At 35.9% G+C, this 15,883-nt stretch overlaps 2 protein-coding genes across 5 annotated transcripts in view; one reads left to right on the forward strand and one right to left on the reverse strand.

The window, feature by feature from the left end:
- Nucleotides 1-4,941, forward strand: part of APBB2 (amyloid beta precursor protein binding family B member 2) — a 428,865-nt gene extending 423,924 nt beyond the window's left edge. For all 4 annotated transcript variants that reach the window (XM_036762574.1, XM_036762575.1, XM_036762576.1 and 1 more), the window contains one exon: nt 820-4,941. In XM_036762574.1, coding sequence (XP_036618469.1) covers nt 820-987 — 168 coding nt within the window. In that variant the 3' untranslated portion in view covers nt 988-4,941. The remainder of the gene's footprint in view (nt 1-819) is intronic.
- A 4,069-nt stretch (nt 4,942-9,010) lies between these two features.
- NSUN7 (NOP2/Sun RNA methyltransferase family member 7) overlaps nt 9,011-15,883 on the reverse strand; it is an 87,319-nt gene continuing 80,446 nt past the window's right edge. The window contains exons 10-11 of the mRNA XM_036762578.1: nt 12,438-12,561; nt 9,011-9,637 (exon numbers count right to left, since the gene is read on the reverse strand). Of these exons, the coding sequence (XP_036618473.1) occupies nt 9,011-9,637; nt 12,438-12,561 (751 nt within the window). The remainder of the gene's footprint in view (nt 9,638-12,437; nt 12,562-15,883) is intronic.

Genomic DNA, 15,883 nt, shown 5'->3' on the forward strand with positions numbered 1-15,883 from the left:
GAGAGGTAAAGTTGCTCACCCATGGTCACCAAGGAGCATGTTTGAGAAACAGGACTTGAACTCTGGTTTCTCTGATTCTGAGACCCAAATCCCTATCCACTATGTCATGATGCTTTTAAAAGATAATTTGTTCTAAAGCCAACCCTGCATTGTTTAAAAGGTTTTGATTAGGAGGCAAAAAAGTAAGTAAAGTTTCCAACTTTAGCCCGGCTTTGAAAAATATATTTGATCTTTTCATTAAATCAGAAAAAATAGCAGTGAGGCCTGTCCCATTGTTATGTATCTGTGCAAAATTGTCCACTGCATTTAATACTAATGAATTTTTTTTCATTAATCCATTAGGTTGGAGTATTGTAAATAGTTTATGAATAAGCCAACAGTTACTAAAATGTTAAACCACACCCCACTCTTTGCTAAAGAGTGACATGAAATCCATTAAATAAGCTACTGGTCTTTGTAGACTAATGAGAAATTTAGTTTAAGTATTCTAACTCTTCTCTATTTAGTTTTCATTCAATAAACGTTAAGTATCTACTCCATACAAGCCACTGTGTGAGATGCTAGGGAAAACAAAGACAAAACAGAATGGTCCCTGCCCTCATAGAGCCCACATCCTACTATGACTATGAGGTGTCCTTGTTCCAGACAGGTGGCTATATTTACTCAAATCAATATACAGTGAGCCATAAAAGGTAGGAATGGGTAGGAACCATAAGGGTGACACTGGTAAGTTTAACATATGCCAAGGAAATCAACACAAGCAATGTCTATATGTCACTAATCATCATAGAACATGTGTTTTTTCCCCTTTACTTGCAGTTACGGTATCAGAAGTGCTTGGTTGCCCGACCTCCTTCACAGAAAGTTCGGCCACCCCCTCCTCCAGCAGACTCAATGACCAGAAGAGTCACAACCAACGTAAAACGAGGCGTCTTATCTCTCATTGACACTTTGAAACAGAAACGTCCTGTTACTGAAACGCCGTAACTACACACATTAAAGGATTCTGTTATACTTACCTGAAGAGCTAGTAGCTACGTACACTACAGAACATGAACTATTTTGCCTTCCATTCAATTGCTGATGCTTTGTCTTCAGAAAATAAATCCTTAACAAAACAATGTTAGACAAGCATGTTCTCTCGTCCTTGCCACCATCATGTGATATGAAAAGAAGCATGAATAATTTTTTTGCTGTCAGTGAGTTACATCATGAGCGGTGGAAGGTCTGTTATTGTAAATATTCTGAACAGGACCTAACTTCACACACACAAGAGAAGAAAGTGGCCACACCCCTCCTGGTAAACTAAAGGCTAAGTCCTTGGAGTGAAGGATGCCTGAGGTCCTTGTTTCACTGTCTTTTTTGAGCAGGATTTGTCACAAGCAACTTTTAAGTCCTTCAGCACTTTGCCCTGTTTGCAACACTGGAGTAGATACTGCGTGATAGTTAGCATTGAATTCCTGTAGGATAGGATTACAAGGTTTTTTGTTTGGTTTTGTTTCTTACAAAATAGCATCTGTTTGTTGACAAAATTGTTCGTTGCCGTTGGTCTAGAAACCACCTGACAGCTTTGTTTGACATGCTTTTGAACCATGGACACCCTTTTATGTCGACTACTGTTTATGTATTATGATGTTGGAGGGGAGGGGGAAATTAAGCTTGAAAATTGTCAAATTGCATCATTTTGAGGAATCAAAAAAGTCAGCCTTTCATTTCAGACAAGTATTTCCATCAGATGATTTTCAAACTAACTCTAAAAAATGAGAATAGTAAAATGAAAGTGTGATGCATTTTGGGTGGGATGTATTCCAATACTCTGCCTTACATTGAACAATGCAATTAGAGAATGTTGGCTATTTGCTGTAGCTCAGTATAGTCATTCTCTATGTAAACACCGTTAAAATGAAATCAATCCACCTATCTATACCTTTCATCCTTAGAGTGTGATCTTGATCTATTATGCAAATTATAATTGAAGGAATGCCATTCACACAATGTTATTCACATACATTTAGATTTCACCACTTGGTGAAGTCTTATCTACATTAGCCACCTTTTAGCTGGTATTACTTTGAGATTCTACACCTGGCTCAGTCTAGTTGACTACATTTTGCTTAGAAATCTCTTCTATCATATTTTTTCATGGTAACAAACTACATATAGCAGTAACAATATATCAAATTTGTGCATTGAAGACCAGGATATATAGATTTCTATGCCACTAATAGGTGCTTTTCCTCCTTTCTTTTGGTTTCTTTCACTTGTTTTAAAATTTGAAATATTTTTTATTTCAGATCAGAACAAAATATTCCTAGGTGTGATGGAACATAGAGTACTTCCCCAATATTTTCTGCCTATTTGTTTCTATCTAAAAATATGACTTAACTGAACAGATAGAAAAATCTAGACATTGATCTATTATTTCAAAAGGACATTATCAAGGTGATTAAATATTGGTCATTTATGTTCAATTTAGAACATCAAATTTGATTTTTTTCACTTCTAATTACAGCAGTATATTAACCCTTTATATCTGTAACATACCTAAAACCTTTCAAAGTATTTTTCAGTCATTACCTCATCTAAGCATCATAATAACCCTGTGAGACAAAGCTGGTGACAGATTGGGGGGGAAAACTGAATTCCAGATAAGTTGTGACTTGCCTGAGGTCAAGTTAGCAAGAGAGCCTGGACGCCAACCCAGGTCTTCCCGACTCTTATTTCAGTGTCCTTTCTACTCTATCAGGCTGTCTTCACACCAGTCATAAGAGTCCTTTCAAAAGCCTGAAGGCAAATGCAAAAAAAAAAAAGAAGAAGAAGAAGAAGAAAAATGGAAAGATTCATTTTCAGGCAATTCTGGAATTCCTATAAATAAACAGGGGGAAAATATGTCCGGATGATGCTGAGAAGAATTTACTGTAGAATCAGTCTCCCACCCCACAAAAATAATGTGTACAGTAGAAGCAGAAGCTACATGAATTTCCCTGCTTACCCATATACCTGTTCTGGGGAAACATCTTGGGGAATATAGATGCTTCTATCTACACAGCTTTAATCTATGTGACTTGTCAGTAAATTGAAGTTAATAGGACTTCATTCTGCTGCTTACTATGTTCTGATTAGTTTTTAAGGCAATTGGTGGTTGGTCTCCTAATGTTAGGCACTATTGTTAACTCTGGAAATGGGAGCGTTTTCTTCCAAATCCCCACCTAATGGAACCCACTGAGTTCCAGAGCACTAGTTGGGTAGTTCACACTTAATAATTCTGGCCCCTACTGATATCTACCACCTGAAATGGCCAGTGAATCTTGAAGTAAATTCTAAATTATGAAAACCCTGACTATGTCCTTTTAAGAAGTTCTTGTTCAAAATTCTACCCAGAATTCCATCATGTTGACATTCCAACTTGGTGATTTCCAAGGCAAAATGACATTCAGTATGAAACTTTAAAAAAATCAAATAAGCCACTTTCATTTAGAAAAATTCCATCAGAACTGAAAGTTCATTTTTCTTTATTTTTCAAGGTATCTGTTTTGTTGTCAGGATCAAGAACACTGAGCTAGCTTTGAGCAACAAACTGATTTCTATATATATGCAATTATAGGAAGCATTAAGACAAATAATAGACATTACATATGAAAACATATTTGCAGATATTTTGTTTTTAAAATAGCTTTGCATATTTACCTAAATGCTAATTAATTTTATAAAACTGATTATTTTAAACAGTATGTTCAGACACTTTCTGCCATGGCCAAAAAGTATGTATGAAGTAAGTGTATGTGTGTGTGCTTGTGTGTGCGAGTGTGAGATCGAGAGGGAGAATACCAATGTTTTACCCAATGTTGTAGTGACACTTCAGTTATCTATGCATTCTTTCTATCTAGTGATTCTGTAAGCAGGCAGCCATGTGCACTATGCCTTGTATGTCTTGTGTCATTTTTGAATTAACCTGTTAAATACAGCTTAAAATATTTTTATTTTATTTATTCTATTTTTACTGAAATATACTGCATTATTATGTTAATGTATTATCTTTACTGGACATTATTTCACAATGTATCCAGTTCTAAGTAATCTCCGTGTATTATAGGTTACCTAAAAGGTGGTTTTGTAATGATTTGTAGTCATATTTTTATTGGAGTATGTAGAAGAAATGGCAAAATGTGTAAAGTTCATTTCTTTTATTTTTTAAAAAGCAATTAGAAAGATAGATGCAGACATACCACCTCATAATATGCTCCTTGAGAACAAGGAAAATGTAGCCAACACCGTCTATAACTTAAGCTTTTACTTTGCAGACTGAAACACTAAGTTGTACTTTTTAGTGTCCTTTAAAATACTTGCTCTTTCATTTACGATTGTATACATGCCCCCTTTTTCCCACCTCGATATATGACCATCTACAACTAATTAGAATACTGTTTTAAAATGCATGATGGGTTATTAATCCCACTCCCATTAAAATGAGTTTTTAGATGATAAACTGTGGGCACAGCAACCTAGAGCTTAAAAAGAAACCAAAAACCTCTGTTTTAAAAATGGAAAGTTGTAACACTATCCTGCACTAATTTGCTACAAGCCCTAATTCTTTCTTCCTGTATAGCAACCAAAATGTTTCTTATGCCCTTTTAGAAGAGCTTTATTTCCAAAGCTGATATTAGTTCAGCTTAAATATTAAAAACATTATTAGCTCTGTGTTCAACAAGCTTAGTTATCTTAATATGTGGTTCAAACGTGCTTTACAGTCAGCAAAAGGAGGCTGGAGCTTCAGGGAAGGACACTTGCTCGCAGTTTATCATGTTAAAGAGCTCACTTCTAATCAAAGCAGCTTATTCCAAAAACAAATCTTTGCTTTCCTTTATTTTTTCCTTTTTGCTGTTGACCACTTTTACACATTTAAATGTAATTTGTTGTGAGAATAAACTTAGCTGCATAAAATGTTTGACTCATTTATGTGAAATAACTTAAATTCATATTTGGGGGGGGGGATAGAAACTTAAACACATTTAGTCTGTGTTGGCTATTTGATTTCAAAATCTCCTCCAAAATTGAACTGCTTTTGAAACATCACTTTAGTAATTGTTACTTGTCTGCTATTACCTTTTTTCATATTTAATTATAGACAAAGGCTTTGATTAAATTTCTTGCCACTTCTCCCAGATAAAACTGGTGTTTAAAGGAATATTAAAATTCTGAATAAAATGCCAGTGTGGTACACATTTAGCAGCCAAAAGGGACAGATATTGTTTGGGCAGAGAACCAAAAGTAACTCTTCCATTAAAATTCTACAAAGAGCAATCCTCACTTCCTCCTTCTACCTATCCACCTATATTGCAACTACCATCTGCTAGAAATCTGGTCATCTTTTAATTGCCAAAGACCCATAGCTTTTATCTATGTTCTTATTTTCTTTGAGTCATTCTGTAGCTCATGAAACTCTTCAACATGGCATTTCTTACTCTCTCCTATCTCAGTTTCAATGACAACACTTTTCTGATGCTCTAGTTTTACCTTCTCAGTGTTTGCTGGTTCATCTTTTTCTTTCCAGCCTAAAATGTAAGTATCCCACAACAGTTTTGTCCTTGGGTCTCTTGTCTCATTGATACACTTTCTCCCTAGACAGTTTCATCTTTCTTGCTCAATTAGCACCTTTAGATAGATGACTACCAAATCTAGCTAACCACTCCTGGTTTCTCTACTGAGCTCTAGTTCTGTGTTTTCAGCTGATGGCTGAACATCTCTATTTTGGCTAATGACTGTATTCTCCTCCTAGGCTGAAAGCTATCGTCTTTGATTCTTCCCACTCCCTCAATCCCTGTGTTTCACTTTCACAGTAGCTCTCACTTTTGACCTCTTCTTTCCACTTAAACTGCCATCCTTTTCCTTAAATTAATTTAATAACAGCCTTGTAACTTGCCTAGTCTGTTTTGTCTTTGATCCATCCTTCACACAGTTGCCAAAATAATCTGTTTAATGCCCAAATCTGATCATATCTTGTCCTCTCCCACTTGGCACATCCCTATAGGCTGTCTATCCTCCATGTCTGGACTATTTCCCTCCAAGTCTCCATCTGCTGAAATTCTCATCTTTGAATTTCTAGCATAGGGCCATGCAGTTAGTAGGGGATGAGTAAAAAGTTTGTTAAAAAACACTGTTGAACTGGTCTCTCTAAAGAAGGGTTAGTTAACATAGTCTGGTTGAGAATAGGAAGTATTATTTTTCACTTATCATGAGAACCTTGGATCCAGAGCTAGCAGTCTTTTCCGGGCATTAAAATCAAAGGTTAATATTTAGCGGAGAAAAACTACCGGGTTTCTCACTTGGATAATTGTGATATCACACCATAACGCAAAAGAACTAAGGGACTAGGATAATCAATAAAACAATTTGTCTTCCTCATGCCTTTTCATACTTCTGTATCTTTGTAAGGCACAAATACTCATTCCACAAAACGTCCTCTGAAAACCACCTCCTGATTGCTAGTGCAGCATATCATTTCAAGTTTGGCCTTAAAATTCAACTTTTTTCTCAAGGAAATTCAAGGAAAAAAATGTCTTTCACTTTCCAGAAGAAGTAACTAGCCGAGTGTGACCAGCACTCTGTCATTAAAGTGCTTTCACATTTAACTTTTTAAAACTCTTGGGTTCAGTGACTGTCTATAGATAACCTAATGTAACACCAAATCCACATTACAGAACCACTCTATCAAAACGCTTTTACCTGAGAGTTGGTGGAGGTACTCTAGACATTTCTGTCACCCTTACACTGAACACGGGAGCACCTAAGGTTGAACAGCTTAAGTCTTACAGAGGACCAAGGGACCTCACATAGGTTGACTGAAGATAGCAATGCACTGATATCTTCATAATCTAAGCTGGGTATGCAGCCCATTTCCAGATCGGCAAGAATGTCTAAGCCCTTGGCTTGGCCTCCAGGTACGATATACTTTTAAGCAGTATTTTCTTTCATTATGAAAAAGTTTATAAATGTTTGATCATTAAAGTCCTATCATGTGCTTATTAAAAGTTTACATTAAAAAGAAGCTTTCAGGTTTAATTGGACAACTGTGTAATTCAAAGTGTTTATATAATACTAAAAGAGAAAAGTAAAGAAAAAAGTTTGAAATAATTTAGTGCAGTGATTTATATTATTTGAAATGCTAAAAGTTCTAACAGAATTACAAAAATCAGGTGCAACAGAGGTTGGAAAAAGTACTCTAAATTTCTTCATAATGTTGGAAGAAATCTATTTTTTTCCATCAGAGTAAGCAGACATAAAGTCTTAGGACTACTTCTAGTGGAAAATGGAATACTAGAGCCATGGGAAATAATGGACTTTTTGCTGCCAAGATGAAATATATGATTTTTAACTAAAACAGGTTCATGGAAGCATTGAGAATTCTAAACCAGTTATAGATTAGAGAGAAGGATGAATACATATGGTAATTAGATAAACTGTGGTATTTGTGGTTCATGATTTATACATTCATGATGATAAAAAGAACACTGCAGTACTCCTTGACATTTTTAAAAATCATAATTAGTACATAGCTCTTCCTTTGAAGATTCCAAGTAACAGTGTTTCCCTGTGTAAAAAATAGGAGCCCTTTTATTCCTTTTTTCATTGACATTTAACCTATGAAACAATGTAAACCTCCAACTAAAATAGAAAACAATTTATTAAAATGAAAATCAAAATTCCTTTTTTTCAAATATATAGCTAAGATTTCATTTTTAACACATTAACATGCTACTACAATTATACCATCTAAGATATTTGAAAATTCTATAGTCTATAGCCACCTGAATTAAATATTTAGAAATGAGTAATTTACATAACACTGTTCAACACACTGAACTTTGGGTGTAGAACATCATTTAAATTCAGACTTTATGAAACTGTTTTTTAACAGTATTTTAAAAAGACTCTAAAGTTGTAACTTGTTCTACTTACTGTCAAACAATTTCTGTTGCCATGATGAAAAAAGTCAGTAGACCCAGAACTGACAATCAAACTAATTCTTTGTAGGCAGTTGATAATACTTGGAAGATGAATTGGCATTTAATATGATTAACAAAATGCTATAATATATTTTAGCAGATTGTGCAACAGAAATGATTTGCCAAAGTCTGATAACTTTTTCAGTTGGAAATGACTTGTAGCTTTTCACATTTCACCTGATCTTTAAGTGGAACTAGAAATCTTTAGGGGTTTCTTCAACCACTGGTGTTACTTGGATCCAACAATTTTATATCTTCTTAGAACTGATAATACTCAGGAGTAAGCTTGCTTTCAGTCATTATTTTTAAAAGCATTTGACCTAAGTAGTCAAAGACAGCTGTGCCTATTTTACTCCGCTCAAGACCCTGGAAAGTTCACCATATGAGAGGTATTTTTCACTGTGTAAAAGAACATCTGTTCTATACAACCCATGGGGTCACTGGAACCTCCTACTTTTCCTGCCGGTAATCAATCTCAATATCAGTACAAAGCAGTCTCCCTTACTTCTGAATATTAAAAGTTCAGCTTAAAGGCTGAACTGGACATGCTGTCTTCACCTGAGAGGGCCAGCATTTTTTCTCTAACTATACTCCTATAACTGTCTTAAAAGTTAAGTTCTTAAATAAACCTGGTGGGTAAGATAAAAAATAATTATCTTCAGGTAAGACAGGCTACTACTTCAAGCTTCTTTGAAAACTCTGATGTCCTATTGACCAAGTTACAGAAGTAGTAAAAGTCTAACGACTGACAGCGAATCTATAACTGTTGCTTTCTAAAGAGATAAAGCACCAAGCTATCCAGTTTGGTGAACTCTGCTTAATTTCCTGGGCTACATTATTGTCACTTAGCTTAATTCTCTGAATGTAGTGTCCCATTTAGATTCACAGTAGAGGCTTGATGACCTAAAGGATGAATACCTATGCTAGGATATTTAACCTTTAGAGAAGGGTCAAACTTGGTAGAAAAATACTCTGCCCTTTGACCCCAGGCAAATAACAGGCGATGATCAAAGCCATGGTTGAGGATGCCTCACTGCAGAGGAAGGTAAGTTTTCTTTAGGTTTTTCCAATTTTTTGGATGATGAAGGCCCAATTAAGCCACCAGTCTTGCCTCCAATCCAACGGTAATAGAAATGCGCTGGAATCTGGTTTTTGTTGGCTTGGGAACCAGAGTATGACATCATTACCGGAGGCAAAACAATCTCTACAGGTTTCAGTGCAATCATTTTATCCTCAGGGCGTGGCCTTATAGTGCTCATCTGTCTCTCTGATACCTTGGACGTGGAAGGCATGTTCTTCATAAATGTAGGCACCAATGCATATGGGGGCATCTTGCCAGTTTTCTTCTGTGGGGGAGTACTTGTTTGATTTGTATTTTTCTGTGGAAGACATGGTTTGGTTGTTAATGTCTCTGAACGGTTAACATGTGGTCTCAATTCTCGGTTCAGGAACTCTGCGATTTTTATTTGTGTACTCATGCTTTCATTAATAGAAGTTTTTGCCAGTGTTGTTTTAGATTTCTTTTTCTTCTTCTCTCTTTTTGATGTTTTGGCTAACTCAATACCATCTAGCAATCCCTTTGCTGCAGCACGTGCCAAAACGTCTTTGACAGACACTGTCTCTGATGGGTCCCGCTGAAATGTTTAAAAAAGTGTTCCATTAAATGATGCACCTCTAATATCTTAAATGTATCATTTCAGCAGCAATTTTTTAAAAAAAATGAGTATCTTTATTATCTGGTCAAGAGTAGCAGATGAGTGGTAATTGATCAATTCTACTTATTCACAGCCCTTGCCTTAGAGTATACTCCTCAGCAAGTGACTCGGACTCTATTTTCCATTTCCCAGTCTGTGAACTAGATAGATGGAAAAGCACAACATTCTGTTTTAATGATACGCTGCAAGATGTAATGAATGATAGGTAGCAAAGTGCTTTAGATCACTAATGAAGGAGCATATAGATGCAATGTAGCATTCATCTTTCTCTGCTAGCATTTTGCTGTCTATAAGCATATTGCTCAATTCATTAAGCTATGAAGTTTACCAAATGTTTATAAAGTATCTTGATTGCACTGGGAGGGTAGAATATACTTTGTTTTATTAGAAAGCAACTGGGTCGTATACGAGATGTAGCCCATTTAAGGAAGGCAGCATCATTTAGTAGACAGAGAAGCAACTGGGAATGAGAAGACATAGCTACATCTCAATCCTGGCTCCATCACTTAACTTGCTCTCTAAGCCTAAGTGGCTTCATCTGTTAAATGGAGGTAATATTTATGCCAGCTATCTCATGGAAGGCTGTTTAAGATACTGTCTACAAAATTATCTGATAGTTATAAAAGATACTTTTACTACAATAGACACTAAAGTCACAATGGAAAATATCAATGTTTTTAATAGTTTTTGTTTTATGGGAAGTTTAGTGGTGAGGATGTAAGATTAGAATGATTAACCAAGTACATAAGCTGGACAAGTTTCATGAAAGAGATCACTTTTGAATATGAGAAGAAATGAACAATGAAGCTATTCAAGGTTAAGGGTACAACATTGAAAAGGCAAAAAACCCCAATATAGAGTTAAAGCTAAAAAGAGCTAAGAAGAGGATCACTAGATTATATATGAGGCAAGAGACAAGTTCTTTAATATGAACTCATTTCAGTAAACATTAAAAGCCTACCAAGAGCCAGCAAGGTACCATTCTAGGTGATAGGGTGGCAATACCTATGTCACTGCACTAACAGAGCTTACTGGGAGCTTGGGATACAACACATACACACAACTCAACACAAAATAAAGGGTGTTTCATAAGTCTAAAGGATAGTCAAGCTTTAATAGTTTAAAACTGCCCTAAGACTTTTGTGACACACTGTATATGCAAAAGAAAATTTAAGAGGGAGAGATTACTAGCAACTAGAAGGATGCAGAAAGACCTTGGGTAGAAGTTATTTTATGAAGGAAGCTAGGGAATGTTATAAGGTAGAGGTAGGGGAAGGAATATATTCCAGATATGCAATGGAAGCAGATTTGTAATTTGTAAATTCATTCTTTCTCCTGTACACAAAAACGTGACTCTCAGGTGCCATGCTCCACTGAAAGAAAAAACTGCACTTCTTTTCCCACTTTGTTTCTTAAAGGATGAGAATACTAGTGTAAAGTACACTTGACAAAATTTCTTTGATACTGTCTTTGGCCCTAAGACATAAGGACCTCTCCAGTTATTTTTGGATCCATATTGAATATAAATATTACATCATTTAAAGTACAGTAAAAAAAGGCACCATCCTTGCCATAAAGGCAGTTATACCCTAAAAGGCTGAGACATGAAAATAATAACCAATGTAAATATAATAATTATAAAAGTGATAAATTCATCTATGTAGTGAACATTGGCTGATCTAGACATTATCTCTGGATAGGAGAGGACTGACTCATCACAGAGTGTCATTCTCAGCAAAAGCAGAAGTTGAAAATGGTGGGGGGAATATGTCTGAATTCTACTTAGTAATATACCATTATTAACACTAACACCTATTTCTGATGTCTTATAAGCCAAATTTAAAAACACTAAAAGAGACTCAGTGATAAAAAAAAAATGAAATAGTGAACCTTACATAGAGACATTTGCTACTGTGCTTACAACTTCATTTTATTAAAGCACAACAGCAAAATTCAGTTTCAGCACTTTAAGCAACTATTATGTATGAGATATAGGTACTAAGTAATAGACCAGAAAGGTGATAGGCAGTGTGGTACGATAGAAAGAGCACTAACCTTGGAGCCATGGGGCCTGATTTCTACTACCTGGTGATCTCAATCCAATCACAAACTCCCAGGGCCTCATCTATAAATCTATGATGAATTTCCTCATCTATAAAACATGGTTGGTCTTCTAGGTTCCCTTACAGTTCTAGCTCAATGATCTTAAGAATAAAACATGGCTTCTAGCCTTAGCAGTGATAGTCTAACAAATACAATACAAGCTCCATAGTGGAAGGTGAATGAGATGTATAAATTATTATGCAATTCTTAGGCACTTGAGATCTCTGAGTGGAGGGATTTAAAAAAAAGTCTTCATGGATGAGACAGAATTTGAGCTGATTCTTAAGGGACAGAAAAAATTTTAATTGACAGAAATGTGGGAATGGCATTTGTTCTACACAGTGGCCATAGCTTTAGCAAAGGTATGAATCAAGAGTAGGACACCTACTGGGAAGAATGAGCCAGACCAGTATGTCTGGAGCCAAATGCACTGATAATTATAAAAGTAAATCACTACTGATAACTCACTACTCTCAAAGGAAGAACTGACCCTCCATTAGAAGATCAAGGGAAGTGGTCAACAAACAAATCTGACTGTAATTGTTTATGAAAGCTGAATTTAGTTGGGGAAAACTTCTGCATTAAAGTGTGGGGTTGGGGTTATTTTTAGACTTACCTCTCTTGTTAGGACAGCAAGGAAACAACCATTAGTAATTTCAGATGGTTCTACTTTGAAAAATTTATCAATAGATGAACGAATTTCTTTTACAGTACACAGTGGAAGTACAGGAGGACTTAGCCTGCAATAGATAACAAAAAACAGTCCATAGTCAGAAATTTGAGGAAAAAATATGCTGCCAATAATAGTAATAAGCCAGTGTATTTTAAGGTTTACCAGGCACTTTCTTTACACCTGTCCTGAAAGGGAGGTAGCATAAATATTTATCCCTGTTTTGCAGATGAAGAAAACAAAGTTTCAGAGAGCCTGGTCCATGGTCACAAAGTAAATATCAGAGTTAAAATTTGAACCCAGTTCTTCTGCTCCAAGATGAACACTTTTTCAACTGCATCATTCTACTCTCTCAACTAAATTTCAGTGTAAAATAAAAATAATTTCATTGTGCTTTACTAATCAAGCAAAAAGTCTACTCTAAAAATTCCTACATGGTTTTTTTAAAAAGACTTTGTAAATTTATATCATACCTTACAGTATATTTGTAGGTTTTTAATCTCTAAATATGAAAATTGCCTTTTTTGGCAAGATGATTACCAGAGGCAAAGAAAAAGAGCTACCTCATATGAGTATAATTCAAGAGTTCCTGCCTTCCTTCCTAGTCTCACTTTCAAAGCACATGATCCCAAAGCTAAGTGTGCTTATAAGCACAAATGTTCCACAATATTAGTTATTTAAATAAGAAAGTGATCCTCTCAATTGACATGTGAGTAGTCGCTGTGCGCTGAATACTTTTCTGCGAGAGATTTTGCATAAAAAATGCAAATACGGAAATTTTAATCGATGACAGGAAGCATGGTCTAGTGTCTAGAGATCTGACCTTAGAGTCAAAACAAATAGATTTTATTCTGGTCCCACCTCTGATGTCCACTGGCTGTAAACCTGGGCAGTCACTTAATTTTTCAATGCTCCAGGCAGCTCTCTGAAATTGTAGTACGTAATATTTGCATATCTGCCTTGGCAAAGAGAGTTTCCTTCCCAGGGGTTTTGTGTATTGCTGAAATCACGTTTAAATGAAAGCTCCTGTTTTTCATATTTATTATCTTCTTTAATAGAAAATGGATCATTTGTAAACAATAATTACTTGAGTACCTGCTCTTAGAATTTGAATGTTTAATAGGTAAAAGCAAATAATCTTTTGACAATCAAAATGTTGGTGCTAATACTTTTCTATGTTAACTTCTGAAAATCAAAGCAAATTTGAAATTTGTGTTGGTCCTTTTCACTTCAGTTTCCATCTGTTGTCTCACCTTCTTCCATAACGTTTCCAACATCTACAGCCCACGTTGACCTCCTTCTCCTATGCTCTCTTCTAGCTTTATCCCTTATTAGCTATGTCATACTTCATAATCATACACTGTGTTGATAACACAATATAATGAGAAGAGCATTGTACTTTCAGGCGCAGCAGTAGTCAGGGAAACCTTATTTCTAGTCCCAGCTCTGCCCCTATCTGGGTTAAGACAGGGATCAAAGCTAATCTTGCATAAATCATTTAACCTCTTATCTTTATCATCTCTGAGTTCTGTTGCAATTCTAAAATTCTGTGTTCATTGTTTCATGTAGGTATTTCTTACATCCCCTGTGAAACTACATGCTCATTCATGGAGAGCAGAGAGGAACCATCTTATACTATATTTTTATCAAAGTATCTAGGACAGTGCTATTCATATACTGAGCATGCTTAACAGAATTAAATTATATTTAACCCACAAGTCAAGAAATAAAGATGTTTTAATACAGTAAGAATTTAACCTACCCGTTGATTAGAACTTCAAATTCCCCTTTATCTTGGATTTCATCCTTTTATACTCACCTCCTCCAATTAATTGAAATCTGGCTTTCCCCTCAGATTTCCCCTCACTTTACCTCCCTACTCAGTTTTGACTATATAAATCACTTAAATCTGCCTCTTCCATTCCTACTCCTGAAACTGCCTAATCCTGATGAAGGAATTATAAAAATGTGCTGAACATACTATAAATTTATGTTATCAAACTTCAACGGTATCTTCACAGCAATCTTTTTGTTCATCCCTTAATGATATTACCACACAAGATTGGTTCCAATACCTTTTTTTCCCTCAAGCCCCCCAACTCTAAGTTCCCTCATTCTCAGCAGATGACCTTGGCTCCTACCTTACTGATAAGACTGAGGTCATCCAAATTAAATTTCCTCAGAGACTCCAGCACACTCCTCTAACCCAAGCAATGTCCTCACTTATACATGGTCCTTCCGGTCTCAGGTAAGGAGGTGGCCATTCTCTTTACCAATTCTATCCCTACACTATTCTCTTGATCCCATCTCTTCTCAGACCTTGCTCCATTACTCATCCCCTCTTTTTCTTGTAATTCCTCACTTTCTCCCTCACTATCTGCTACTTCTACCTGGCTTGTAAACATGTTAAGTTACCTCTTATCCTTAAAAAAAGCCCTCCCTTGATCATGCTATGCTCCTTAAGCTATTGTCTGATTTTGTCCCCCTTGCTACCTCCACTCTCTCTCCGAATTGAATGCTTTATGATGTAGCTTCCAGCTCTCATCATTTCACTGAAGTGGCTCTCTCAAGGCTACTAATGAACTCTTTATCACCAAATCAGATATTCTTTTTGGTCTCTTCCTTGACTGCTCTGTGGCTTTTAATACCGAACTGTCCCACACTTCTTGATATCCCCTCCTGCAGTGATTCTTGTGAAGGAAGCAGTCTCTTGAACCATCCTCCTACAACTCTGACAGGTTTTTCTTTTCTTCTTCCTCCTTCCACCCATCAAATGTGTATCACCTGTAAAGCTTGCTTCCCTTCCCTTTCTTGATGATCTCATCTACTTTCCATTGTTTCCTAGCTTCTTCTTAGAGCTCAAGTTCTGTATTTCAATTCCCTGATGGTTATCACTATTTGTATGACCCAATGACACCTCAAACTTAGCATATACAACATTTAAAGCACCATCTTCCTCCCCAAACTTTTATTTCTCAATTTCTCTTTCTGTTGACGGTACCACCATCCTTTTCATGTCTCTGGCTTATAGTTTTTGACTCTTCCCTTTCCCTCATCCCACCCATCCAGTTGCTAAATCTTCTCTATTTTACTTCCATACTATTTCTGTATCCATCCTAGGCTTTCCATTTCCATTTCCATTTCAATAAGTTCAGATCATAATTTCTTGTCACCTCTAGTCTGTCCCCTCTCTGATCTAACCTTCATATATCCATTCTTAAGTACGCTTTATAACATCCCAACTGAATTATGGTAATCTTCTGTTCAAAAGCCTCTAGTCATTTTTCATTGCCTACCAAATAAATTATAAACTTATGATCCTATCATTAAAGGGATGCCTTGGTCTGGCTCCATTTATACTTTTACTTCGTACTATTCTACATCCTGGCCAA

Source organism: Trichosurus vulpecula, chromosome 6, assembly GCF_011100635.1.
Source record: "Trichosurus vulpecula isolate mTriVul1 chromosome 6, mTriVul1.pri, whole genome shotgun sequence".
Classification (NCBI taxonomy): domain Eukaryota; kingdom Metazoa; phylum Chordata; class Mammalia; order Diprotodontia; family Phalangeridae; genus Trichosurus; species Trichosurus vulpecula.